This window comes from Vidua macroura, chromosome 4, assembly GCF_024509145.1.
Source record: "Vidua macroura isolate BioBank_ID:100142 chromosome 4, ASM2450914v1, whole genome shotgun sequence".
Classification (NCBI taxonomy): Eukaryota; Metazoa; Chordata; class Aves; order Passeriformes; family Viduidae; genus Vidua; species Vidua macroura.
In genome coordinates, this window is record NC_071574.1 from 2,031,246 (window position 1) to 2,054,972 (window position 23,727).

The window sequence follows — 23,727 nt, forward strand, 5'->3', positions numbered from 1 at the left end:
GTGGAAGAGGCAGGGACAGGTAAAGACAGCACTGAGATGGGTTTGCCAAAGAACCTTCCTGGAATGCACGAGACCAAGGTGGCTGCCACAGACCACTTCCATCTGAAATACTCTGTTCTGTGGTCTCAGCCCAAGTGCCCGCTTCTTCCTGGTTTGTAGCAGATGCTTCCAGGGAAGGAGGAGAAAAATAGGATAATGGCCCAGGGCTGCCAGGACAGAACGTGATGCCTCTCAGCAGCCCTCTGCAATGCCAGTCTGAGGGAAGAAGGGTTTTGGCAAAGTAAGCAAGCTGAGGGCATGCTGGTTTTGGCCACCGGGAGAGTCATTCTGCCACACGCAGAACACAAGAGAACATTCTGGAGGAATAAGAAGGAGGTTTAAGTTTTTAACAGCTCAACTTCCTAAGAAAGCCTGATCAGGATATAATGCTGTGAAGAGACTGAAGTGGACCGGAATGGTACTAAAATGGGTTCAGCAAGCAGACTCATGCTCATATAGTCTGAGATGTTTTCTAGTTCCACCATTTGATTTTTAAGAGGTCTTGGGGAAAAAAAGGAGCACTGGGAGCATCTTTGGGAAACAAAATCTAAGTCCTGAAGTCTACACAAAAGCGAGGAGCTCATGCTTCTCTTCTTTTTGACAGGCTTAGAGAATTGGGTGTGTTCACCCTGGAGAAGAGAAGGTTGTATGGAGATTTCACAGCCTTTTCCAGTATCTGGAGGACCCTACAAGGAAGCCAGAGAGGGGCTCTTCATCAAGGACTGTGGTGACAGGACAAGGGGGAATGGGTACAAACCGAAAGAGGAGAATTTAGCTTAGATATATGGAAGAAAGTCTTCCCTGTGAGGGTGCTGTGGCCCCGGCACACATTACCCAGAGCTGTGGCTGCCCCATCCCTGGAAGTGTCCAAGACTGGTTTGGAGCAACCTGGTCTAGTGGAAGGTGTCCCTGCCCGTGGCAGGGGGTTGGAATGGGTTGGGCTTTAAGGTCCTTTCCAACCCAAAACAGTCTGGGATTCTACAGTTCTGTGCTTACTGTCTGAACTTGTTTTCTTCATCACTGCTTGTCTATAGTCCATGACACCACTAACAGGCCAACGTGAACTCCCCTTCAGCTGTTTTTCAGATTTGACCTCAACAAGCTGCAAAACTTATTTATGCCCTTTCTGCTACTATTTAGAGGAGAAGGCATCCACCAGTGAGGCAAAGCATCTAATTCAGTCTTTCCAACTGGACACCACCTGGACTCTTTTGTTCCTTTGAACACTGGAGCCTGACAAGGCCAGTGCAGCACACAGAGCTCACAGTCACTTCCCCTTTCCTGCTCTCCTGTTTTTTGACCTAACATATTTTTAATCTTTCAAAGTAGCTGGAGGCGTTTTCTTTAGACTCAGACTCTATTATCCTAATCACTTGAGCAAAGAAACAAAGCAGGTAGCCTACCTTACAGCCAGCTTTGGTTCACAGAGAAAGGGCAGTGTTATGTAAGATAACTGGGAAGTTACTCCATGAGACTTCCCAAAAGCAGGAAAGGCAACTTAGAGCTCTGCTGTTGTCCAAGCACCCCACCAAAAAAATCACTGCTCAAAAATGCGGCAGATGGAAGGGAACCTTTTTTTTTCTTTGAGTGAAGATGACAGAAGAGAGGTGAACAGTTTTGCAAGTGTGCTGCAGGTACTTAAAGCAGAGCTGTAATGCAAAACTAAAAAGCCCCAAGAGGAATTGTTTGTGCTGACCTGGAAGATACAGGAAAGAAAAAGAGTTTCAAAACCATCTGGAGCAGCACACTTTTATATATATATATATATATATATATATTTTTTTTTTTTTAAGCATGAAATATACATATATATATATATATATAAAAATAATAGAAGCAACCTCCTAACAGCATTTGGCAGCTCCTTAAACAGGGCTGACATGTGCAACGCTGGAAGCACTGCCTGTTTCTCAGAAGAGCAGCCTTTCAAACCAGGAGGATAAACGCTGCACTTACAGAAGCGTATTTCCCCAAGCTGACAGAACTTGTTCAGTGCCACAGCAACAAAGCCTCATTCTTCATCTGCTCACGTGTCCGCATCCGACGGCCTCTGCTCCGACCCCGGCTGCACCGAGCAAGACAGCAGCCTGAGCTCAGGCAGCAGTGATCTGCCGTCGGTGGGGAGCTGCAGGCACCTCTTTTATCTCTGATCCTAACCCTGAAGAACAGAGAAACAGCTCCTCTCCTGCAGCGCCGTGAAAACAGGATCAGCATTGACCGGCTCTGGTGCGGAACATGAAAATAAGTTATCGAGAGGACATGCTTTGGCCACATTCCATTTAAGGCTGTGCTGCACAGAACACCAGGCATCTACAGGGAGCTTGCATTTAAGGTGGTTCCTCCCCTCTCCCCAGCCATCATTAAAAAGATGACAGCATTAGTCTGGAACAGTAAGTCACTGAGAGGATAAAAATATAGCAAAGATTCCTTTACCTCCACGAAAAGGAAAACGCAACAAGCACAAAAGTTGCCGATTCTCTCATTCTTTAAGGAAGCAACACTGGAAACCTACATTGTAAATTTATTACTTAAAAGAAAAAAAAACACTTCAGTATTACACCGTCGTTTTATTTCCCTCCTGTGCACAGAGCAGAACGTGCAACACACTTGTACCCACAACAGTGAGGAGACATCGCCGAGGGCAATTCCTAATTACTATTAGGAAGCTCTGGCTGCATCCCACAGCCTGCTGGGATTTCAGGAGCGGGCTTTTCTGAGTTTGAGTCTCAGATATCACCACCTTTCAGTAAAGCTAAGTCCCGTGGCAAGGAAGAAGCATACAAACCGTGGGTGTATTTGACTGTGAAAGAAACTTTGCCTGCAGTGATTTTAGGAAAAGGTTTTCCTGAAATAGGTAAAACAAATGCTGTATTCAACCCCACTAGAAAGCCCCTTGTAAATAATTCCAGGTAAATACCCATTAAGCAATGTAAAAGCAGAGTTAAGCACTGAGCAGGAATTCCTGCATTACATGCTGAGCACCATTTATCACGCTATGCCAACTGGCAACTAGTGAGAACCTCTTACTCAAAGACACGTCTCCCATTAGCTAATTAAATTAACCTCTAAATTCAGTAGCTCATACTTGCTCTTAAACTGACCTGTTTCACCTCGGCACTTGCTGGGGTGGGGGAAACACATCACATTATTATATACAGTCAGTCCTTGTGTGAGCAGACACCGAGCCCCAGCAGCAGAAAGCCCGTCTAGAAACGCGCGTTTGCTCCAAAATTCAACCGCTCACTGCTTGCCAGGAACCACATCAGAGTAATCTTTTAATACCCCAACCAAGTGGTCATTGTGAGTCTTAAACCGACGTTTCTTCTGAGAAGCAGGTTTCTTCCTCCTCGGAATGGGAGCCTGCAAGAAGAAACAAACAGGACTCAGAAGATCTGTGACATCTGACCTGATGTGTGACATCTGCTGGTCACCACTGCTGTGAAAGATGAGCTCTGCCAGAACCCGGGGTGGGGAGGGAAGGGAAGTGCTGGTTCCTGGAGAAGCAACAGCATCCAAATCTAATCCAGGCAGGGAGATGACCCTGGGACAGAGCAGAGCCACAGCATCCCAGGCACAGTAGTAAAGCTGGCACTCTTAAGTGCAGCTACAGAAGCACGTACATGTCCCACAGGTCTGTCCACAGTCCCATCAGGACTTCAAATCTGTTTAGCAGAAAAGTTAAACCCTCCCCACCTCCCTCCCAAGATACTACTACTTGTGATGTATTGTGCAGCTTCAAGCAGAACCTTCCTCTGTGGAGCTCACGGGGATTCCTGGAGTTTGCCCTCCTTTGATGCTGCTCGGATTAATTACACTGACTCTAACAAGTCATAAAAATCACTGACTGCTGGCTGCAGCACTTGTTTTTTCCAGTTTTTAACACTGGTCATGCTCCCCCAAGCTCCACAAAGCCATGCATAGGCTCACCAACACATTTTGGAATTAAGACTGCGGGATCAGGAAGGGAGGGATTTCCTAGGAATATCTATAATTTGTATGTCTTACTATTTTCTTTGGTCCAGTTTCTTGCATGGAAGAAATACCCTGTCGTTTCAGATACTCTTCTATCTTCTCCTCATCCATAGAATCCACAGGAATGCTCCTCCACAGCTTCTGGAATTCTGAAACGACAAACTCGGTTTTATATCCCAGTGAGCAAACCCTGGGCAAAGACCCCACAGGAAGGGAAGGAGAGAGACTCGATTTCAAACACTCAAACATTCTGGCACGTCAGTCTGTCACCGCCAGCAGGCACTCGCTCAGCACAGCCTTCACCCGCTCCAAATGCTGATGCACTGCCAAAACCACCCAAAACCTGAAAAGATGAAACTCCAACCAACAAAACAACAACAAAACAGCCTCAAGCTAAACGACACTCGAGCATCAGGAGCACCCGGAGGCAACCTGTGCTTTTCGTGTTTATTTGCTCTTTTTGCCTGGGATCTCCAGAGCCTCGTAGGCTGTGAATGAGTTTCACAGATCCTGATGAAGGGCGATCACTAACCATAAATGGCAACTTCATTTACACATCTTCAGCTGCCACTGACTTGTAGGGACTCGTCATCCCTTGGCCTAATTTACTGAAGGTTCAAGACATTTACTTCAGCGGCTCTGAGCTCCTGTATCGCTGCAATATGATCCATACCATGCTCTACAGATAACAAAGTACTAAAATTCCTCTGGTGTTAAAAAGAAGGGAGACACCTTAAAAACCACAGCAGCAGGGAAACATACAGAGACAGTAAGTCTTAATTAGAGCAGCTGCCATCTGCCTGCACACTTTCTGCCTCACGTAAAGTTTCACAGAGCCTCTGGAATGCCTTCTCCAGGCAGCGGCTGGTACGATCCTACCTCCCTTCATTCCCCAGGCAGGGAGTTAAGATACATCCTGTCAGCAGGTCTGGCTAACAAACTATAAATAAAACACGAGGCACACATAGCAAGGCAAGACTCAATTTTTCCTTTTATTTCCAGATAAATTTAGTATACAGTTGTCAAAACAACCACAACCTCTGCATGCTTAAGGATCTGTCCCGTGCAGCTGGGGATGAGACGCTCCAGTGCCCGTTTGCCACAGGTATCCCGGCTCTGGGCACACTGCAACCAAGTGGGAGTGTACAAAACCAATCTGGTTCCTGCCCTTGGAACTATTCCCTACCTAAAGCACCTTGTTTTTCTATGCAAATGCATGCTTCGAGTCTCAGGCGTTCCCCTTCTTCCTGTTGCCAACAGTAAGAGACTGCCTCAGCTTTCCAGGAAACAAAAAGAAAGGAATTTCACCAGTGAAGAACAGTGTTTGTTTTTGGTAATGCAGTGGTTTTGAAGAGAACCAAAACCTGTCAAAACACCACGTTTGGTTACAGGGAGATAGCTCACAGCCTGTTTTTCACGGAGGCTATGCAGCACCCTGGGATCAGTGTGCACATCCCTTAATGCAAGGACTGACACTGTAGTCAAGACATTCTCCACCTGCTCATCCATTTTGAGGGGGTTTCCAGGCTTTCAGCATAGTTGGTGATGCCTGCTATCACAGATCATCCCTCACCTCATCTAGCTGCAGCAGGTGGAGAAGGTTTGTCCTCTTATTTATAATATCCTGCTGCAAACAAATGTGTCTCATCATTAGAGTTCAGGATATATGGACAAAAACACCCTGGTGCAAAAAAAAATGAAAGCTGAGGATAGGTGCTTAAGGTTAAACCGGTCTACATTCTTCTGGGGAACAGAAGTGAAAAATTAAACACTAGAAAATAAATGGTCAGCTCTTCAGGGATCAGCATGTACAGAAGTGCAGATCACAGTTAATATCTAACTACAGTGGTCTGCATTTCTTGTAGTGCCATGGTTATAACATCACTCCAGCTTCACATCCACCTTTTAAACGCGGCCAAGAAATACAAATGGAACAGGCACCAAGATCCAAAACTGCACAGCTAGAATGGACTTTACATACAGACAATTTAATCCACTAATTGGCCCCACCAGAGTCACCATATCATATTCTGCAACTCCATTTAAAAACTCCTCCATAAATCAGGCTGCTTTCAGCACTACTGCTTTGATTGCAGTAAGTGCAAAAGAATCTCCTTCCCATGCAGGAGCTCCATGTAGGGCTTTAAAATACTTCTCTGCCCAGGAAAGAGGGAGTCACAACAACATGGAAACACTCCCTATTGAAGGACTGGTTTGGAACTAAAAGTACAGGATAAAGGTGGAGAAGCACAGGGAGCTGCCACCCTTCAGTGCATATGAGCTGTCTGCACTTGGTGTGTCTTCTAAAAGGAAAGGGAGATCCATCCGTCATCTCATCACAAAACCGACTTGGTGTAACACCAGACACTGGGCTAAATGCAAGGTCTGAAGAAAGAGAGCAGCTGGATGGCTGGCACTGAACCATTTACACATTACCTGTCAGGCTTTTAAGTCTCCAAGGACTATGCCCCTATCAGCCAGGGAAAGTTTAGACCTTGGGAATACACTCTCTAAATTATTGTGACATCCTCTCTGAAATATGAGAACCTGTGGGAAAAGCTGGCAATAACTACAGCTCTCAAGAAACAACCATCTGCATTTGTAGCTGTGGTACTTCTGCACCTCAGGAAATACAGCCTTGACCTGACATAGGGAAAGATTTTTCCTGGTTTCCTTGAGAAGAATCAGAAGTGCCTTTGCCGTGTGTCTGAAGAGCAGACAGCAGCGGCAGGCTTCAATACACCGGATCCATTTTTCACAAGGTCTTCCTTCCACAGGCCACAAGGAGCTCAGTGCTGGTGTGAGGAGTGCCAGGGGATGGCTGGAGCAGGAGGCTCCCCACATGCTGGCCTGCTCCAGCCAGCCATGGAGAACAGGTTGGGATGTGTGCATTCCTGCGGTGCCTGCAGCCTGATGACAGAGCACATTCAGTTTTCCCGTTCCGTGTCTTGTTCACTGCTGAGGGATCTTGACACCATCACAGCACAGGAAAGGTGAGACTCGTTTCTCAGAGCCACCAAATTATTTTATCCATCAGCCAGAATGAAAGTAAAACGGCTGCAGGAGGATAAAAAGACAGCAAGGCTTCACCTGACCGCAGCAGGCCGCACTCGGGCAAGCTGACAATCTCTGCAGCCTTAGGCTGCTTTCACAAGACAGAGCCCAGAAAAAATCCCCAGGGGAGAAATCTCCCAGGAGCTTCTGGTCAAAGCCATGCAGGTGCTTTGAACCCTCACCGAGATTTGCATTTTTTTACAGAGCTTTCAAGTGCTGATTCCAATGCAGATCTTCCTGAGAAGAGGCAGAAAGCTGTGATCCCAGTACCGAGGCAAGTGTCATGAACAAATCCTATACACAATATCGTGAAATCTGAACACTAAAACATGTTAACTCAGGAAACTGGACAGAATCAACACTACTCACGGGCTGCTTCCTTGCTCCTCCAGAGAGCTAAATTCTGGTCTTTCGAGTACTGAGAGGAGGAAATGAGACCAGGAGCTGGTGAAAAGCCAGTTTAGATGTTTGCTGACATCTCCAGCAACATGAAGTCAAAACTCAAAACAATGAGCTCTGACCAGCAGGAACCAACACAGAGCTAAAGCAGAGGGCAGCATAACAAAGATTTTGCAGACACCTTCTCTCTCTGAAACACCCAAGGGGTAAGGAGGCACAGTTACCTTGATTTTACAGCATCACGAGGTGCCTCATAGATGAAAACAATTTGCACTGACATTCCCTGAGTGATTATACTCTAACACACTTCCTTTCTATAAATGCTTACATTTGGGGAATGAAGTCATGGGTAAATGACTGCCTGGTGACTTTGGAGAGGCTTATCCAGCACTTCTGTCTGCCTCACCTGCTCTTGCAGAAAGGTTGAGATGGTTGTGGAGATAAACTGATACATCACGCAGGTAATAAAATCTGCCAGAGATTAAAAACAGCTTAAAAATCCTCAGTGAGCCAAGCCAAAAGCTGAGCAAAGGACAAAACCAGACAATAACAGTGTAGAAGGGAAGAAACTACAGTCCTAACAGTCCCACGGAATGCAGCACTGGATTTATACCAGGAGGAAAAGGTGCTTGATACTAAATCTGTGTTGTCCCTGGACCACCACAGCTGTAAATCAGCACTGATCCCAAGCAGTTTTTACAGCATTAAATTTAAGAAGCTTTGGCAGTTCTCTAAAGCCCTTCAAAGGCTTAGGAAGAATTTTAAAATTTAATTATTAAAATAATTAAGTATCCGAATTTTTCAGCAAGAAAATACTTCCTATAGTGCATTCAGCTGGGGAAGATACCATCTCTAGCAGTTAGGCAATCAAACTGGCCTTTCAGCATTCAGCACAGGGGTGAAAGCCTTGTTCACATGCAAAGTGCTTCGCCCCAGCACAAAAAGGCAGCACTTGACTTGGCTGAAGCACCTGAAATCTGGCCCTGCTTTTATAAACACTTTCAGCTCCACACCACTGACAGTAGATTAATTAGCCAGGAAGTCCAGAAGGAACACATGCAATCTGAACCTTCCTCGGCTAATCACATAAAAGGAAGAACAAAAGCCGTTCCTTACTGCTAAAACCCTCTCCAGTACCCTTGAGATCACGATATATAGGCAGCGCTCCGTTGCTGCGATACATTGGGATTTATTTTCACAGGGGGAGAAAGAAAAGCTTGTTCAGCCATCAAGGGCAGAGAGGCAGGCACTGCCAGAAAGGAGGTCCTCCCATTACTCCAGGCAGAGAACTCCAAATTGCCCTGGCAGCTCCTCTTTCTCTGCTGATGGAGCTGAGGCAGCAGTGGGAGAGGACACCCGACTTTTCAAGGCTATCACCCTCAGCCAACACACGTTCTGAACTGGGATGCCATACGGCAGCACCGTGCACTGAGGAGCACAGAGACCTTATTTCTGAGGATAAACATTAAACTAGAAACATATTTTGAACTGTCATCGGCTGCTAGATCAAAGAGTCTGCCAACACTTCAAGGCTTATTTTGCAGTCTTTTAAAAAACTTCACTTTAACGTTGCCAGAGATAATGAGCTGCAGTAGCATTGCTAAGGCAGAGACGTGTCATAACTCGTCCTGTGCACAGACAATTCTGCCAGTGACTCCCTAAGAGACACCCTTCTGCTGCTCTGGAAAGAATCCTAAAGCAAAGCTGCTCGGGAAGGATGGGTTTCCTTCATCACAGGGTAACACAGTTGGAAAAAGGACCTGCTCCAGCTGCAGTGAGTGAGTGAACCTACTCAGGGATGCTTCCAGCATCCTGCCATATGCAGGTGGATCACTATATTCACAAAGGAGAAAATATTCTTGCCCCCTCTCAGAACAAAGCATCAAAAGGAAAACCAAAACCAGCAGGAACAGAGCAACAACAAAACATCACTTCTGGCTCCGATGGGAAGCTGCTGCCACCTGCGGATAAAAGGAAGCAGAGCCACCTTGAACTACAAACACTGCACATAGGATCCCTTCAGGACACACATTGCAGGCTTAAATGCCTTCCTCCAGCAGGAGGCCAGGCGTTTTTAAGGGGCTTTTTAACCTCTTCCTCCCTCTGGCAGCAATAGCTTGCATTGCTTGCTCATCACGCGTGTGCTACAACATGTCTTGTGTAAGAGGAGCCCGGGATTTATCCTGGCTGCCTGATGCCTCTGTCTACATCTTAACAAAATAGGCTGTTATGAAATTTCACAGCTAACCCTGGAGTTATTACAAGCTAATAGCAACAGGGTAGAGACCTCCCTCTGATAACTCTTTTAGTATGGCTGGGTTCCTGCTATCTGGAAAAAATTGCACAAGGAAAAACATTCATTTAGCAACACGACTATGGTACAACCAGTGGCTAAAACTTAAAAAGCTCTGTCTCAAAAGTTACTGCAAGAGCACTGAGTAAACTCCTAAACATTTGGAAGTCAGAAATTCCCCAGTGAATCCATTCTGCATTTTGCATACAGTTTCACTGCTGCTACCAAGAAATGATAGAAATTATTGTTTATAAAGAAATTCACCTCAACCTTTTGAGATATTTTTGTATTTGCTGTAGATGTCACCTCTATTTAATCACCTTTGTGGAACAAAACTATTATTACTGAGATTACAAGTGTGTACTCTCAGTACATAACAGTTAAAGATATACATCTTCAGTTGCTAAATTCTATTGGAAGTAAAGATTTCCTTGGAGGTAGGCAAAGAAAGAAAAATCTTTATGCATCCTCCTGTGGTCCTGTAAGTAGAGCAGTTCAAAATTGTACCAAAACTCTTTTTTTTACCATACATAATGTGATGCTGTGCGATGCAATGGCTTTATGTGTCATGTTACAGGAACAATACATTAAAAAAAGAAAGTGTTCAGTGTCACTGAGTCATTCAAAATAAGATCTTCTGACACAGACTGCCTTACCCTTTTCTGCATTTACAGACACCTGATGTTGGCATTTATGTCATTACTGGAACACACCCTGATTTCTGTAATTGATTTCTGTGCATAAAACGGCACCAGAAGATTTTACCACTATTTGTGACAGCAAACATGCTGAACTTGTGAAGCCCCAAATCCACTCCAGCCCTGGGCAGCAGCACGGCCCCAGATCTGTGCTCTCCTCCCAGTTGTAACCACCCCCTTCTCAAGAATTTTGCTCACATCTCATCCCTCTGTGCTTTCTCCTTCTGTTCCATTTATGGCTTCTTTCTGCATTCTCCAATAAAAGGCACAGGGTTAATAAACAGGGAAAAAACTCAACAAAAATCTTGCACCCACAAATCATTATTTTGGGGTTTTTTTGGCTTCCCCTTAAGCAGCAAAATGTTAGCTGCCATTTCATTCACAGTGAGGTGGTTCTTAGTCTCTTCTGTACCACTGCTCTTGAAGACAACTCTTGGATTCCTGGTGCCATGTTCCAATGTAGCCATCATAAAGCAGAGGATATTACCACTGGACTCACTCACCGGTCTCGTTAGCCTCATGTTAATATAAACACTGCACTCACATCTGGACACACCTAATATTTCATTATCAACCTAAAAGACTGCTCTACATGAAGGCTGCTTATACACAAAAGTACTTAAGATGAATTCAGATGTCATGGAGACCCAGGTAAAACAACACCTACCTTCATCCACAGCAAAGTGACAGCTCTTGTCGTTGTAGAAAAGAATTTTCTTCTTATCAGGGCGATTAACAAAGATGATCTGGTCCCCTAAAGCCTCAAAAAAACAAATGCAAAACAACAACTCAAAATCACTTCGTTTCCAAGCTGAAGGTCTCCAACTCCAACAGAGCCAGACCTCGTGCTACAAAAAGCAACAACAAACTGGAGAAGCTGCAAAGTAACTGGCCATGAAACACATGAGTACACTAATAAATCAAAAATGAGATTCAGAGGACTGAGGTCAAGGTGTGAAAGCTGAACTAAATGTCTGCAGTTGGAATGTGGGAGATCAGGAGTCTTTTGTGAGAAAGAGCTCTGAGAACTGTGCTGAGACATCAGGGCAAATCTGAACATAAATGATGAAATACAGAAAAGGCCACAATATCAGATCTGCTGAAATGGCTTCTGAAAAGAACAGAAACAGCTCATGAGAAAACTCTTAGCGTCTCTCTTCCCTCTGAGAAGTGAACAGCTGAACTGCAGACCCGTGTTCCTCACCTTTATGGCTTTCTGTGCATTGGGCAGCCCTTCCTCGATGTCTTCCAGAAGGATTCCTCCCAGCCCTCGCTGGTCATGCTTGTCCAAGAGCCTGAGCAGAGCCTTTTTGTCTTTCAAGTTGTACTTGGGTTTGAAGGCATACTTCCCATCCACAACTTCTATTTTCGGATTGTTGACTAGAGCCTGTAACAGGGACAGAAATTTCAAACCTTGAAACACTGCAGACACTTACTACTTTTTTCTGGTGTGCTTTTGAGCACATGAACCACACGTTACAGCTGCCAGGCTGGAGGTTTGAGTCTAAACAGATTCTAAGTCCTTGGATCCTAGATCACCAGCCTAGGCATAACTCACCACGACACAGAGCACCTCCAACAGAGAAGGGACCCAACTTTGGTGCTGCAGGGTATTTGTTTACCTTTTCTCATCTGGCAAAAGCTCAGCGATAATTTTATATACGCTTCTTGGGAGGAGCTTCTCCATTCCATTCTGATATTCTGGTTCATTATGGAAGAAACCTGGAGCTAGCTTTTGGAAGACTTCAGCAAAGTCAAGCTTCCCTCACAACCAACACTACCAGAGCAGAAGTTTCTCTTCCCCAGAATATTAGTGCTGCCAGCAAGGAGTGTTACAGTCCCACTTAGTAGTTTCTTGAAGGAGGGATTACATATTTAATGATTTCATAAATGTGTACAATTCGGGTTTTTCAGAATTCTTTAATGAAAATCTGAACGTGTGTTTCCTTTACCTCGCTCATTAACCATTGTTTCTGTTTGAGTCCAATATCTAAATGCTGTGTTTCATCCAGTATCTCCTCCAGGGTTAAGGGATGTGTATCACCGCGCTGGTGCCGGGTCTGGAAAAGCAAACAGGATCTCTTACAGCTCTGTACTCACTTCATTCAGCCACTCAATCACCAAAAAGTAACTAAGATTGGAAACAAATGACACTTTCTTTTGATCACTAGCCCATGAATCCCAAAAATTGACAGGATCTAGAAATTCCTGCAAATAAACCCCCATTATCTTGGTTGTAAAGTGAGCTGGGATAATCAGGATTTCAGTTATGGAACAATATGCTGACAATTTCATTTACTGACAGCACTTTGAATTTAACAAGCAGTTTCCTGAAATTCTGTTGCAGTAAAAGAACTTCAGAGGTTGAAACATTCAGCATTTTTCAGCTACCACAGGACAAGAAATAATTAAAGCATTTAAAAACAGTATTATTTTATACCAAAACACCATACCTTCATATAATTCACTATTTTAGCAAGGACTCCAAACTTGTAGCCAGAGCCTCCTGAAAGGGCTTTCAAGTTAAATGATCCATTGCTGTGATCTACAAAGAAAGAAAACAAACAATTAGAGGGTGCTTTGATAGCTTCCTGTTGGCTCTCGGCTCCATCACGTTCTCCCTCTACTTCCAGCAGCTTTTGAATCAACAGCTGTGGACAGAAACAGGAGTGGCAGAGGCAGCCACCCTCAGGTGAGTCCTTGCACACATCTTGATCCAGACCCAGAGAGTCAGAGGACACAGCTGTGGAACATTTCTGACCAGAACTCCACAAATAAAAAGCTAAGGAAGCAGCAAGTGACCGCAGAGTTACTGCCACATGAGAACATGTTTGATTTGGTGGCTTAACATCCCATAATCATTTACACTACATGAATCCACGCTGAAATAATGCACTGTATTTGCACCACCAATACCTTCCTGCTGCTGAGATGGGGGCACAAAGCTTCCCTTCTTCCCCAAAGGCACTCAGTGGTTACACAGCAGGTAAAGGAAGGCTGTGATTTTTTCAGCTCTAGTGGAGAATTTATTACACAGAGCCATACAAATGCAATCTAATTCAGCCTGGTGTGTTGCATCTCTGGAACAACAACTCAGAACCCCCTCTGTTGTCAACTCTGGTTGTCTTTATCATGAGGTTTGCTATCATTTTGTTTCCAAAGCTCTTGCAAGGTTGTTAATGGCCACTTCATTAGCCTGTCAGTTCTTAGCACAGCGCATTAAGCACAAATATCCACAAACCACTATCACAAGCCACAGGCTCATTACCAGCACAACACTGCTCAAACCCAATGGCAACAGTTTTCTGGAATTTCAGCTACTCCAGAAAAAGAACACCATCTCTTTTGTCACCGTGGGGATTGTTTAATCCTCTGGTGATTTCTAAGCACATCTGACAGGACAACAGTTATCTCAGAGATACAGAGCCCCTATTATTTCCATGGAAAAATCAGTGAAGCAAGATAAAAGAACAGAACCATGAAGCTGTTACATGACATCGTCTTAAAGGCTTTACACAGCACAACAATTCTAAAATTAACATAGAAGAATCAGTGTAACTCCAGCTACAGAAGAATATTTTATTCTGGTTACTAAATTGAAAGAAGGAAAATCAAAAACCAGCTCCCCCTGAAGATGTGCCCCTTAGGGATTTTCCCCTACAGGGTTCCCTTTTAAGATTAAAAATTAATGTCTGTGTAGGACATTTTATAAATAAATAGAAAAATCATAGATGCAATGAGGGTTCTGAAGTGACCAAAATAAATTCAGAGGTACAACAAACAGTTAAGATGACTTATCATGTTTTTGTTCTGTCAGTTGAATCAGGAAGATTATCTGGTTTAATCTGCCTGCTTGCAGCCTGCTACAGTCCATGACAAGAAAATCTAACCACACGGTGAGGCTGGGAATCTGCAGATATTAACACTTCAAGCGTCATGGTTTGATGGCTGATCCCAGCACAAAGCAGAGCGGGGTCGTGGCCAACGCGCCTCCCCTGCTAACGAGCTCATCCCATCCCAAAAAACAAGAACAGGGAGGCGTTTGCTTCTCACTGCAGACAGTAAGAGTCACATTTATGAATGATTTACTCCTGGGGTTGAGGGCTCGATGCAAATGAGCACAAAGGAAGTTGTCAGCAGCATCGTGCTCTGGCCAATGGAAGGAAAGCTCCATCTTAGCTGTGCCATAGGCTGCACTAAAAAAAGGGACCAGAACGGCGCTCTCTCAGCATCCTTTCACACAAGAGGTAGGTGTGTATCATTTTATAACATTCTCTGAGGTTTATCTTGATTACTGAAAGAAAATATGCCTGTAAGCTGAGAACCTGTAAAAGCTTCTTGGAATCAGAATGATTTTTCTCTAGGCTGAGCAGGGTTTATCCCGCCGAACGCAGAGGAGCTTGTCTTGCACGATCAGACAAGCACTTTCACCATCTGTGCACTAATGGAAAATTGATGACCACTCCATCTTACAGCAGAGCTACCACAACAAGCCAAGATTCAGTAAACAAAATGGATTTCATCCTTACAGGGGAGGTGGCTGCTTTCCTGCAGCCTCACGTTCCTTGTGATTGATTCTATGTGATTTCACAGAAATGACAGCGAACGGGTTTTCCTTAAAACAAAGACAGCTCCAGCTGAAATGTGAGCAATGTTACCTCCCAGGGGGTATTCCGTAAATTAGGCTGCCTAAAAGAGATCTGTGTGTGTGGAGAAGAAACCTCTTCCAGAAATGTGGTATACAGTGGGTAGTGAGAAAATCCCTCTGCCTGCTGTTACCTTTGGAAACACTGGGGCAGCCATCGATACAAGGCAAACAGCTGGCTTAGAATGCACCTGAGATTTGTAAATGCTTTTACCCCGAGATGCCTGCTCAGTGCTTTCTTAAACAGGGCTGCCTCAGTGCTGCATTAAAAGGATTTTCTGCCAGTCATTTCCCTCTACTCCATGAATATGATTCCAAATAAAGCTGCTCCTCCGCAGTGCCCAAAGATGCTAATGCTTTCAAATTAAAACCTAGTGCATTAAATATTTAACTCACTGCATTTTGGATACATACAACTGCTGGCTTGATTGTAAATCAGACTGGCTGATGATATGAATCTGACCTGTGCCGTTACAAAATAAGTAAAACTGCAGGAAACCAGCCCATTTTTGACAGCTTTCAAGGACACTAACCTCATTAGTGCTGTTTTAATTCTGAGCAGTCAGCAACAGCTACCTCAGTCTCGTATTTCAATAATTACAGCAAAGAGTAGCTGATCTTTATCTGCCTCACCCCATTCAAATCAAAGGAGATCATCCTCCTCCTCCTCAAGGAGCATTAAATTCCACCTCCTGGCAAAAAGACAAACGTCTCTCCACTGTGCAAATCGCTGCCCTATTGATGGCAGTGGAGTGGGGAGGGAATGGCTGTGGAGTGGGAAGGGGCTGGCTGCCCTGATAGAGCCTGTGGAGTGGGAAGGGAATGGCTGTGGAGTGGGAAGGGAATGGCTGTGGAGTGGGGAGGGAATGGCTGCCCTGATGGAGCCTGTGGAGTGGGAAGGGAATGGCTGTGGAGTGGGGAGGGAATGGCTGCCCTGATGGAGCCTGTGGAGTGGGAAGGGGCTGGCTGTGGAGTGGGAAGGGAATGGCTGCCCTGATGGAGTTTGTGGAGTGGGGAGGGAATGGCTGTGGAGTGGGAAGGGAATGGCTGCCCTGATGGAGTTTGTGGAGTGGGGAGGGAATGGCTGTGGAGTGGGGAGGGAATGGCTGCCCTGATGGAGCCTGTGGAGTGGGAAGGAATGGCTGTGGAGTGGGAAGGAATGGCTGTGGAGTGGGGAGGGAATGGCTGTGGAGTGGGGAGGGAATGGCTGCTGCACCGTGCCATGCTGCCAGCACAGCTCTAGCCTGCCCAAGATGCTCCTCTCCTCTTGGGAACAGAGCTACTGCCTTGGCAGAGAGCTGTGCTGGCAAAGGGTCCTGGCTACACTGTGCAGATCTGACCAATCCCTCCAGCGGCCCCAGGTCTTGATCACTTTGAGCAATATAAATGAAAAAAAAAACACCAAAAATTACTAAATTTTGCATCGCAGAAACAGTCTGGTTTTGTGCCTGGTGTTTAGAGAGAGAGCAAACTTACATGTAACAGATTCCAACAAAACCCTCGGTCCTAGAAATTTGTTTACAAAGTTCAAAACAAAACTTCTTTCTTTCCCAAAGGTATCCTCTTGCCACTTAAAATACACAATTAAATCCTGCTTATTTTAATTACTCCTCAAAGGAGACTCCAAATCCCTTTATTCAGCTCCCCCCTCTCTCTTTCTCTCATGGATTATTTTGAAATAAGTCTTCAAGCCATCCCTTCAAAAACCTCCATGACTTGTAGCCCCATAACAGGTTGGCTGAGTTTCCTTCCCAGACTGTGATCAAATCAAGCCACTCTCTTGAAGCCAGGACCTGACTCAAGACAGGAGTATTTTTAGCTTGGATTTGCTCTGTAAACTTTTGTTTAAAGGAAAAAAAAAACACCAACAATTTAATTAATCCCATCCATCTCAGTCATACACTGTATATTCAATTACTAATTTGTGTACTCAGCTACAGGCTTAACAGAGGGAAAAACAGTAAGTTACTGCAACTGCTCCAGTAAATGTCTGTACAGAACACTAATGCCAGGGACCTTCCCAACAACAAAGCTCTTTCGTTTCAATTTTAATCCATTGAAGACAGAAGGATAAAGAACAAAATGTTTAATATTAGAACAATAAAAATAAGACATAGATCACAAGCTGGTTTGGCAGCATGATCCTGGTTTTTGCCACGTCCTTTTCTTTAATAATTTCACAGAAATAAGGACAGGTGCTCAGACAGCTTTCGCAGACACCATCACCACCATGTTCCACCTAAAACCTCCTTGCTATTTCCTCAAGGAAATATGGAGACCTGACTTGAGCTCCTCCTCCCACACCCAGTTTTAAATTGCCTGAGGGATTCAAAGGTTATGATGACATCCTACGGCCACAGCAGATAACCAGAAGTTACTGTAGCTCCTTGGACAATTTTTTATTACATTATAGAACAAAGGGACATTTGCTGGAGTCAACTTCTTGTTTCATCACCCCCACACCACAGAGCAGCCTCTTCCTCTGCCGGGTGCCAACCCAGGGTTAGGCAGAGTTGAAAATAAGAACTCCTCAGAAAGAGTTGGGCTTTCCTTGTTATCCACCCCAATGACTACAGCACCACAAAACAAGATTTCCAAATGCTCCCAGTGTCATCTGGGCAGCCCAGTTTCTCCAGCACAAACTACTCAGCAGTGCTAGAGCAGGGGAATGAACAGGTCAGGAAATCTGCCCTCCTGAAGTCCAGAGTTTTGCAGGTGAACAAGTCTGTGCTGACAGGCAATTCCAAAATAATAAGGCCTTTCACACCACACAAGTGGCAGCCTCAAGACTGATGATGGACAGGTGGTTGAAACCACTGCACACCTTGAAAATCTAGTTTGTAAGCTTTCTGCTTGTGCATATAATTGAAATAAAGAAGGAAAGCACTCTCATTCCTGAATCACTTACACGACATGATGCCTGCATGAACCAGATACTGCCAAAATAAATCTTCTGGTCCTATCACAAACTTACACATCTGGAGTTTGATATTTTGGTGAGCAAATATGAGTATGCAACAATCCGTGTTTGTAGAAACTTTGAGCACTTACTCTGGGTTTAAGTAGTTCCATTTCGTGGTAAATATCACAGCCTGTCCTTGATTGACAAAGTCCTCAACAGCTTTGTTTTTGTGTTTCAGCTCCCAAATCTGTGCCAGTGAGCATACTCAGACAGCTCTGCAAGAATGGCAACCCTCAACAGCACCCACTGGAATGAGACTACTACATCCATTTCCCAGTATCTGGGCTTCCAAGTGCAAAAAATTTACCCTTTCCATGACAACTGGAACACTGCCTGCTTTGTTATCCTGATCATATTCATCTTCACTGTAGTTTCTCTGGTGGTGTTGGCTTTCCTGTATGAGCTGCTGGACTGCTGCTGCTGCGTGAAAAACAAAACTGTGAAAGACTTGGAGAACGAGCCCAATCCGGTCAGAGCAATGATGAACAGCTTCAGGAAGCGTGACACAGAGGTGGTGTAGGGTTACACTGAGCACCTGCACTTGGAGAACTTGGTTTGACACCTCCAATGAAGCCTCTTGTACCTTACGAACGAGCAAATCGTGTGCTTTTTGCTTTTGGACTTAAATATCCACGGTGGCAGTTTTATCTCTGGATGTCAGGTGGAATAATTGGCAAAGGCTTTCCAAGTGCTTAGCAGAAAGACAATCTATTGCAGTGTTATGGAAGGGAAAAAGATTCCTGGTTTTAGATGAACTTTTGCTGTTTATATTGAGTGACGAGCATAGAATTTTGTCTACCTGACCGAACAAATGCTGCCTAACATGCATAAAACTGTGTTGCTTAACTGAAGAAAACATTTATAAAATGTCCAACAGTCTGATCACATTCAGTGCAAAGACAGCAGTGTTGTCTCACCGAGTCAACCACACAGGGACAGGACAGACAGACAAGGGGTAAGAAAAAAGTTGGGGCAGGAGGGTTGAATGGCAAGAGACCCTTCAGGCAGGAGAGGATTGGGTGCGTTCTAGCCTTTGGCAGCACTTTTTATTATGGGTTTTTTGCTTTTAGAAGAGAGGGTGGTGGGAGGAAGACTATGCCAACAAGAAATGTATCCCTAAAACGGTCTCTTCTAGTCCTCCTAAAAGGGTAGTTTGACCCTTTCTTCCCCCACTTCTCCAGTTCCAGGGAGCTGTTCTCCCCTTACTTCATATGCTGTCTGGCCAACAGTTTCTGGGTGTTGAGACCTGCATAACCCATTACCTTCAGAATATCTGACCCTTTCCAAAAATCCTGCTGGAAACGAACAGGGACAATTCTCTGCCCCAAGGCTGCCGCTTCTGCGGCAACCACAACACCACAGGCAGTTGGACACACTGGATCTATCATCCCTATCCCAAACTTTCAAAGCCAAACTGGAACTGGTGGAGTTCTTGCCAAGAACGCAGGGAGATGGGCCACAGACCTCCCACACTGAAGAGGGGGATGTCACCGAGCCCAGGCGCAGCTTCCAGCACTTTGCACAAGAGAATTTCACTTGACTTGCATCACTTGACTTCATCTGCCTGCTGACACATCCCAGAGCTCACACTCACCCCTTCCTCATGTCCTGACCACAGAACTCTCACACTTCTGGCTCACCAGTCCTCTAGCTGTGCTGTGGCTGTGATTTCTTTAGAACATTCGAGTTTTGTAGTTACAAATTACAACTGTAATAACAGTGTCCAACAGCGTAGCCATCAGTAACTCCTGGCAAGTCCTTCGCACTCCTGAACCCCCACAGAAATGTCCCAGAGCAAAGCTACGTGTGGGAGAAGTTATTTAACCCCCAGAAAACATTCCTGTCACGAAGGAAACAAAACCCACCTAAATGGCCACAGCCATTTAAGTGACCTCACCGTCCATCCATGTCGGAAAAACCTTGGCCAGTACCTGTAATGATCCCCTTTTTTTACATATATCAAATCCCTCTCTCAGGCTGAGCATGACTAAGCTCCAGAAAATCTGGACACAGTGGAAGACTTGCTAATTGACACGTGCTGCTCCTGGCTGGGGAGATGGAGACACAAGACACCTAGGGCACTAAGAACTAGCAGAGCTAGTCCAGTGATTCACCTGGAGAAGCAAACTCCCTCCTGCAGTCACAAATCCTCACGACCGTTCTCCTCAGACGCACTTCTTACAGTGAAGTTTGGCCAGGACCAGTCCCCCGTGCAGAGAATGCTTCAAGCTCAAAGTCAAAAGCACAACTGATGTAAGCCAATGCCCTGAGTACAAGATCATTTAGGACTCACACTGAGATGTATGATGAAGATAATGATGACATGTCACCTTCTGCTGTGTGCAACAGCATCAGACTGGGAAATCCTGCTCAAGAGGCCAGAGTAGCCACTGGGATGCACTGAATTAAATCCTGCCTCTCTCTTAAAAGGAAACGCTCTGGACACTTGCAGCATTCCCAGAAAACGCCCATCATGGCTGCACACAAGAGGGCAGCGTGCGCAACATGCCAGCCTCTGCTGCTCTGGCAATGCCTTCCCGAGAAGCACATGGAATGACAAGTCTTGGGACTCATCCCAGCTTTTTATTTCACAGGTCTACAAAGGGGAATGGGTGCGGGCACAAGGAACAGAAAGCAAAGGTGTCCCCTTGCTCAGTACCAGACAAGACTCAGGATGATTCTTTCCCACAGAACAGCCCCTGAAGATTCTGGCTCTTGACGACTGTCGGTGGAGACCACTGAGACAAAGGTCTTAAGACAAAGACCATAGCCACAATTTACTATTGATTAATAAAATGAAACAAACAGATTCGATCCATTTCATTTATTTTCCATTTCCTACTGTGAACTGAGTAAACCGGCTTTGACTTTTTTCAAATAACTTGCTGGAATAATGACTTGAAATAACAATAGTAATGCCTGTATAATAATCAGTGTAGGAGAAGTGGGAAGCTTAGAGGCAGACTCCACAGACAGGCCAGATTTAGCTGTGCAAGTCTCTTGAAGATTAGCATGATCTCCGTACCTCTCCTCCCCCAAAACGTGTCAAGGGCAGGCTCGCTGAGTCACACAACCTCAGAGTGAGGGAGGCGCTACACTCCCAGGGACTATCAGTGCCAATACACAAACACAGTGACTCCCTCCATCACCTCTGTGGCCACTGCACAACAAAACAAGGACTGACCACCCTAGTTTTTGTCTCCTTGGGGCGGTGGGACAGGCATTTCCCGGCATCAGGTTTTTACTCCACCTCCTGTCTCTGACACCCACATATCCTGACAGGCATCTGCCAATCTGGCAAGTGAAATAAAAAGCAGGTTTTGAGGCGATGGATTTTGACTCTGCAGCATGACAGTGTTGCAGGAACCCTGGAACCTCTCTGGTACTGCCTGGAACGCAACCAGCAGCATAAAAGATCAAGTTTATCTCCTCAGAGCCACACTGGGTCCCTGTTTGTGTAAGTGGATTCTCTGACAGCCACAAAAGCACTTAAAGAAACCCTCAGCCCATGAAAACCACAGAAACAAAATGAAACCTTCTTTATCTGCTCAAATGCTCCAGATCAGGCTCACATTTGTGCCCTCTGCCCTCTTCCTGACTCCCCATCCCTTCTTCCCAACAAACCCTGCTCACCCCAGTGACGCAGCTTAGGACATTCCACGCAGAATTTTGTTTTATTTGGAGTGTGTGAAAAAGGGATGGATGGAAAGCTGGCCTCCCTTGATTTATTTTAGAATGTCTGGCTGATGCTTTATTTGGTGCCTGGGAAGCTGCAGACAGATACCCAAATTCCCAACTCTTCCCCTGGGACAGAAGATGCTTCACTCCTCCCAAACTCTGTTGTTTTTAGCCCTATTCTTTCTTCTGGAGTTTAGGAGAGAGCCATGTGTGGTATTATTCAAAATATGAGTGTGGACCGAGTTTGCACAACAGGGTATTTTGTGGTTTAGTAACTCCTGGCACTTGATCTGACCTCAAAAGTGCACTTGAGAACTGCCACTGCTTTCAGAGCAAATCCTCTCCCCGGTGCTGCACTTTCCACACACTCCCACTATTTTTGGTGCTGCTTCATTAACTGTTTATTTGATACTGGGAGACTCATTATCAGTTGCCACCACCCCAGGGAAATGCCACAACTCCTCAGTAAAACAGGCAGAGACCCCTGGAATGCCTGGTGCTCATGAGCAAAGCTTAGCTCCCAGGTGAAATAGGGACAACTGCTAATTACAACAGGCAAGCCAAACAAAGTGCACCTGGCAAAATCCGCCTCAGGTACGAACATCCTCCAACTTACAGTTACCGAAATGTTTTAGGTGCTCTCTTGCCAGAAATAATCACAGAATCAGGAATGGTTTGGGCCGGAAGGGAGCCTAAAGCTCATCCAGTTCCAACCCCCTGCCATGGGGGCACCTTCCACTAGACCAGGCTGCTCCAGGCCCCGTCCAACACGGCAAACACAGGGAAAATGAACGGCACCACTGCCACTGCCTGCCCAGCAAGCACTGAAATTCACAGTTTCCAAAAGCACATCCGAAGCACAGTTTCACATCAGTAATTTTGGCAGTAGAGATTCCTCCAAACGAGCCACAGGGCGAGGCTCAACACACGTGCACAGCAGGGAATGGGTTTTTCACACTGTGCAAGTGACTTCCTTAACAAAAGTGGTAATTGAAGAGAAAGAACGACAAGAGCCACCAGCAAAACTCACGCGAATAAACCACAGCGAACAGCAGGAAACACCGAGCAGCTGCTGGACAGGAGACTTCCACCCACCTGTGTTTTGTTTTGAGCTGGAGGAGCCCCCTTGTTCTACCTTGGCCTTCTTCTTCTTGGAAGCAGAGGAGTCCGAGGAGAGTGCCGGGCGTTTCTCTACGGCCGGCGTGGAGAGGGCTCGCTTTTTGAACAGCTCCCGCTCCCTCAGCAAGCTGGGGTCCATGATTCTGCCACGGGGAAAAGGCGACAAAAAGGTGTCGGCGTCACCGAGGTATTTAGGAGCAGAAGCCAACTGTTTATCGCGGAATACGCCCAGCTCGATGGGAGCCACAGGGTCCCACCACTGAGTCCAACTCAGCCCTACACAGGACACGCCAAGAGCCCCACTCTAGGCCGGGGAGCGTTGTCCAAACGCCCCGCGAGCTGCGGCAGGATTGGTGCCGTGACCACATCGCTGGGGAGCAATTTATTCCATGTTCGCTCCTCCTTCTCCCCAGTACGCACTTCAGTAACAGCGTAAAGCAGTAAAGCTCCCTTCCGCGCTACCGGAACCTTTAAGGAGTGTGAAGGGGAATGCCGAACAGGGATAGAAGAGCCGGCTACCCGCCCAACGAGGCACCTCACGGCCAGCTTCAGGACGGAACAAAGTGGCACCGCGGCGGGCGGGCGACCGGAAACCACCGGCCGGAGGATGCCGGCGCCTCGCCGCCCCTATACCCGCGCAGGGAGCGGGGTGTCCGGCCCCGCGTGGCCCTGTCCGCTGCCCGTCGCGGTGCCGACGGCGGCCGCTGCCCCCGTCCCCTCAGGGCGGCCCCCCGCCCGCTCACCCGCGCGCCGCCGCCGCCTAGCGAGCCATGCCGCTCCCGGCAGCCCCCGCACGCCCCGCCCCGGAAGCGGCCCGCCCGTCGCCATGGCAACGCGGCCCGGGCCCGCCCGCCCTCAGCCCCCTCAG

At 46.1% G+C, this 23,727-nt stretch overlaps 2 protein-coding genes across 6 annotated transcripts; one reads left to right on the forward strand and one right to left on the reverse strand.

Moving 5' to 3' along the window:
* Positions 1-2,544: 2,544 nt before the first annotated feature.
* On the reverse strand, positions 2,545-23,653 carry GTF2E2 (general transcription factor IIE subunit 2). Of its 4 annotated transcripts, none has more exons than XM_053975402.1 (8): positions 23,603-23,653; positions 22,836-23,002; positions 12,909-13,000; positions 12,408-12,515; positions 11,660-11,842; positions 11,123-11,216; positions 4,045-4,160; positions 2,545-3,399 (listed from the first exon to the last, which is right to left on the reverse strand). In XM_053975402.1, the coding sequence occupies exons 2-8, from the start codon at positions 22,996-22,998 to the stop codon at positions 3,280-3,282; spliced, it is 876 nt and encodes a 291-aa protein (XP_053831377.1). In that variant the 5' UTR covers positions 22,999-23,002; positions 23,603-23,653; the 3' UTR covers positions 2,545-3,279. The 4 variants fall into 4 exon arrangements, with proteins under 4 accessions (XP_053831377.1, XP_053831378.1, XP_053831375.1 ...); XM_053975403.1 differs by lacking the exon at positions 23,603-23,653 and adding an exon at positions 23,395-23,583; XM_053975400.1 differs by lacking the exon at positions 23,603-23,653 and adding an exon at positions 23,379-23,583.
* On the forward strand, positions 14,201-20,865 carry SMIM18 (small integral membrane protein 18). Of its 2 annotated transcripts, XR_008436712.1 has the most exons (3): positions 14,201-14,702; positions 18,241-19,017; positions 19,244-20,865. XR_008436712.1 is itself a non-coding variant. In XM_053975404.1 (2 exons), the coding sequence occupies exon 2, from the start codon at positions 18,286-18,288 to the stop codon at positions 18,580-18,582; it is 297 nt and encodes a 98-aa protein (XP_053831379.1). In that variant the 5' UTR covers positions 14,201-14,702; positions 18,241-18,285; the 3' UTR covers positions 18,583-20,865. The 2 variants fall into 2 exon arrangements, 1 of the variants encoding a protein (XP_053831379.1); XM_053975404.1 differs by having other exon boundaries at positions 18,241-20,865.
* Positions 23,654-23,727: the final 74 nt, after the last annotated feature.

Coding starts and splice junctions, on each gene's coding strand:
- SMIM18 (XM_053975404.1), top strand. CDS start 18,286: ATGGCAACCCTCAACAGCACCCACTGGAATGAGACTACTACATCCATT.
- GTF2E2 (XM_053975402.1), bottom strand. CDS start 22,998: ATGGACCCCAGCTTGCTGAGGGAGCGGGAGCTGTTCAAAAAGCGAGCC. Junction 13,001..22,835: donor CAGCTCAAAACAAAACACAG/GTGGGTGGAAGT, acceptor CTTTCTTTGTAG/ATCACAGCAATGGATCATTT. Junction 11,843..12,407: donor AACAATGGTTAATGAGCGAG/GTAAAGGAAACA, acceptor TCCCTGTTACAG/GCTCTAGTCAACAATCCGAA.